Genomic DNA, 4,617 nt, shown 5'->3' on the forward strand with positions numbered 1-4,617 from the left:
GGATACAGGGAAAACAAAACCTGGTTTACAGCAGCTGGGGAACTTATCCCAAGTGCAGAGCTTACCCTTGCAGATGTTGTGATCCTGGTAAAAGCCCTCTCCACAGCTTTCCAGGCACTGGCCCTGGCGCAGGGCCAGAGGGAAGGAACAGGAGGTGCAGTGAGTGGCCAGAGGTCCCTGGCACGTGGAGCATGAAGCGTGACAAGCTGACAGAGAAACAGAGCACACAGGGCTGAAACATCCCATTTCTGCTCCTTCAGAGTGGTGCTGCTGCTGACTACAGCCTTCTCCAGCTGTAGAAAACTCCCAGCTGGAGTCAGACTCAGCTAGACGAACTAATGAGAGCAGAAGTGCCCATGTATTAATAAGTACTACCAGTAATTACTCTTGTTCACACAATGTTTTGAACGTGTACCTTAGCGTGTTTGGCAAGGAAGAGAGGTTATTTGAGACAAACCATCACAAGTGAACCAAAGAAAACAGCAAAAAAAAGTCAAATTCCCTGTCCCCACTCCCATTTCTGTGCTCTCAAAATTCCTTCCCCGTGACTGAGGAAGAGCAGACAACACAAGGGGGGTGCCCTGAGAGCTTAGGAAAGGGCAAAAACACCCCTCTTACCTGTGCACCTTCCGGTGCTGCTCGGGAAATGTCCGTGCGGGCACTGAGGGAGGCACTTGCCCTGGTGCAGCAGCTTCCCTGCAGCACAGCTCACACACCTGCCTGCCTCTGGAGAGCACCTCTCACAGAACTGGCCACAAGCTGCCACGAGAAGAAGAACAGCAGAGCCATCAGCCTCTCCCAAGGCTGGAAAGCACCTTATAAATTTTCACAAGCAGCAGTTACCAGACTGTTCAGGAAGGAAGGGGGGAAAAAGGTGATTTTAAAAAATGGTAATTTCCCCCCTCCACCTTCTCTTCAGAGTGGGAAAATGCAGCTAAACTCAAGCATGATAATTTTTCTTATCAATTCCTGTGGTCCATATTATCCTAGGCAATCAGCTCTGAAGTGAACTGACCTGTTGTCCATGGAACTCTGGCTTTCCTAAGGCAATATGCTGCTGGAGTTTTAGAAGAGTCAAGAATTTTACTTAACCAATTTCTGTTTCTTTTCACTAGACAAAGCAGCTCTCCAGCTGGGTATCAAAATGCATGCGTTTTGGTAGAAGGTGAAAGGTCTGACTCTCAGAGGCTTCAAGGAACAGATGCCGGGTTTTGAGAAACCACCGGCAATAAGAACCAAACCTAAGTTAAATTTCCTGTTCAGCCTAAATTATTTTCAGCTGTAAGATCTCAAGCCTGTACACTTAAAACATAGGTGAATAAAACTGTCTGGTACAGACACTGACCAAAATGAAGGGGAACATGGTCCTTCAAAATAAGCACAAATAGCAACAATTTTGCCACCATGTTCCAGGTTTTAAGCTCTCTCTATCAAGCTGTAGCCCAGACACACCTGTGTGAGCCACGCGCCTGAAGCCCAACAAGCCCTGACTGACCATGGACAGTCCTCCCAAGCAGCTGGAGGTGGCTGCCAACAGCAATCCAGCTTAGACTGGAATCCATGTGGCAAATGCCAGATTCCTTATTTGAGATCTTTTTTCTCCCTTTCAGGATCTGTTTGACTTATGTCTTTTAATCCCCTCTAGCCACCTCTTCTCCCTTTTTCCCAGCAAACCTTCCCATTTCCCAAGGCACATCTGCTGTGCAGGTATTAGTTACTGTGATGCTGAATTATAATTAAATTTACAGAAAGCTGCTGGCAAAGGCCATTTTTCTTTCCACAGACAAATGGATTTGTCAAGCCCTCAGAAACAGCCCAGCTTTTCAAGCTGTTCAGCAAGGAAAAACCCCTCAAACCTTTCAGCATCTGATTAGTGTAAATGAATTAATAATCTCACAAACAAACAGCAGCTTCCCTCATCCCCTATGAATGCTCAGCGTGCAGCTGGCTTGTCAGACATGAATAAAGCCCCAGCTGCTGCACAGCAAAATGAAATATTGATTGCTGCTTGTGCAGAGCACTCCTCTCACAGGTATTTACCAGTGCAGACACCATCCTTTGGGAAGAACCCCTGGGCACAGCTGGCCAGGCAGAGCCCAGCTTGGAGCACGTGTGATGGGTCCCTGCAGGACAGGCAGTGGCTCTCAGCAGCTCCCCAGCACGAGGAGCAGGACTCATGGCAGGCTGCAGGGGAGAAAAGTGCAGGATTAGCCAACAGCCCCCTTCCAAGCAGCTCCTTACAGCCCAGGGCCTGCACCACTGCACTTCTTCGCAGGTGTGCTCAGGCTTTCACTGCTACAGAAGATGAAAAATAACCAACACAAGCCGCTGCTGCTCTTAGGTTGGAATCTTTCATCCAAGCCAACCCAGCAGGACAACTCCCAGCTGCATTTTGCACGTTTTGGAATGTGGCAGCAGCACAGACCAGAGAAGATGGTGTAGCTGTTCCCACCCCAGGAGGAGTGGGAACACTCAAGTCCCTGGAGCACAAAGGGAAACAGGAAGAGATCCCATCAGAGGCTCCTTAAAACTCAGATGCTCGGGGTGGCTGCTGACAGTAACTGAGCTCCAGGCACAAACACAGATTTGTGCTGCAGGGCTGCACTCAAGGTTTGGCAGAAAGAAAAACAAGCCAGCCTGCTTCTAGAAACAACTCCTCCTGTCCTTCCAGGTGCAGAAGGAACTGACTTAGGAGGAAACCTCATGTGCTCAGCCTGAGTAATTCCTGGGGAAAATATGGGACACACACTCCTATCAAATCCTGTGCTACCAGTGTTGCAGGAACGGTGCAAATTACAGTTCTTTTAGCTGTTGTTTTTTTTTTTCCTCAATTACACCCAAATATGTTCCAGTGCTTGTGCTCCCAGTCTGTGGCAGGTGGGAGAAAAGGGAACTTCTTGATGTTTGCCCTGCCAACACTGCCCTCAAGTTGCAGCCACCCAAGAAGAACTCATGTGTGAGCAGCATCAGCGCAATGCAGGGACCTGCAGGCACAGCAGCAGCTCATCCACAGCACTGAGAGCACATTATACATGAGTCCTATGGCACAGAGGGGCACAGCATCCCATCCCAGGGGATTTCCCTGCTGCCCTAGGCAGGGGAGAGCTATCAGCTCCATCTCACACAGAGGGAACTGAACACCTGGGGTTAGAACAGGGAGTGTTCAGGGGGCAAAACACAGGACATTTGAGCTCATGCTCTTGGTCCTTGGCCATTCTGGATGCTCCTTCTCCACACTTCCACCCTGGTTTATTTTCCCTTTCCTTGTCCTGATTAGCTGCTTGCTCTCCTCCTTCTGACCCTCCTGCATCTTCTTTCCCTCCACCTCCTTCCTGATTTTTCCAGAATGCTGTGGTTCCTCTGGTTCCTGAGCACCCCAGTGTGAGGGGTGTCTCAAAAGGACCCTGGGCATCCTGTACTGGGTAGGATCCTCCCCTCACAATCCCAACACAACAAACACCAACCATGCCATCCCAAGGCAGAGCTTGAGCACAGTTTCCTGCTCCAGTCGATAATTTCCCTTGCTGATACAAAACCTGCATCTCATTCCAGCTTGGATGATTTCTCAAAGTTGACTGCAGAGTATGAGTTCATGCTGTAAATTTCTAAGCAGTGAAATGTCCTCACTTCACCTTGCAGACCTGTGTTGCTCCTCTCTGAGCTCACTCTAACTTTCAACATGTTTTTTAAAGAGTGGGTGCCAGGACTTGGATCCTTTAATTGCAGACTTCCCACTGCACAGCTGGGACCCCTGCCTGTTAATCTGCCTCAGTATGTCAGCACATCTGAACATTCACAGTCATTTGCAAAGTTCTCAATTCCTCCCTAGAGGTGCTGCTCCTTTCCAGGAGACACTTTTCCCTCCTGGCAGCCTGGCTGTGTTTTTAAACAGTTACCAGTTGGCTCTTGCTGGCCCTTGGCAAAGCCCTGTGAGGGGGCGAGGCCCTGTCACAGGCTGCCCAATCCCTGGAAGTGTTTAAGGCCAGACTGGATGGAGCTCTAAACAACCTGGGATAGAGAAAAGTGTCCACAGAGGAATTGGAACACAATAATCTTTACAGTCTCTTCCAACCCAAGCCATTCTGTGATTCCCTGATTCTGTGACTACACACCCTGACTCCAGAATCCCTGGCTCCCTCAGCACTGGATCCCTGCCAGGCTCGGCAGCTGCTCCTCACCCAAGCAGCCAGGCACCAGCTCCACAGCAAGAACAGGGGGGAAATGGAAGCATTCCATGAGCCACTGTCAGCTCAAACATCTTTGCCTGCAGCAACCAAGTGGCTGTGTGAAAATAAATCAACGGAAGTGACTGCACAGCCAGGAAGCTGATTCCACCCCCCTGGCTATTTCCAGTTGGGATTTGTAGGGGCTTCTTTTGTAGCTCACCAAACTTCTGCAAACACCTGAAACCCTCCCAGGTCTGACCACAGCAGGAGGGCAATGCCAGTGGTATTCCAGTAAGAACACAGAAGGCACTGTTGGGCTTTGGGGTCCCATGGATCTGTGCCACCTCTGCCCTGCACTCCCCCTGGGAGCGGAGCAAGCTCAGCTCAGCTGTGCTGGATCCTGGAGGATCCTCCACAGCCCAAGGACAGCAGGGAAAAGCAAAATGTAGGC

At 49.9% G+C, this 4,617-nt stretch overlaps 1 protein-coding gene across 1 annotated transcript in view; it reads right to left on the minus strand.

The window, feature by feature from the left end:
• Positions 1–4,617, minus strand: part of FRAS1 (Fraser extracellular matrix complex subunit 1) — a 104,123-nt gene that overhangs the window by 52,422 nt on the left and 47,084 nt on the right. Inside the window, 3 exon segments of the mRNA XM_031063660.1 lie at positions 66–206; positions 619–759; positions 2,041–2,184. Coding sequence (XP_030919520.1) covers positions 66–206; positions 619–759; positions 2,041–2,184 — 426 coding nt within the window.

Source organism: Geospiza fortis, unplaced genomic scaffold (assembly GCF_000277835.1).
Source record: "Geospiza fortis unplaced genomic scaffold, GeoFor_1.0 scaffold909, whole genome shotgun sequence".
Classification (NCBI taxonomy): Eukaryota; Metazoa; Chordata; class Aves; order Passeriformes; family Thraupidae; genus Geospiza; species Geospiza fortis.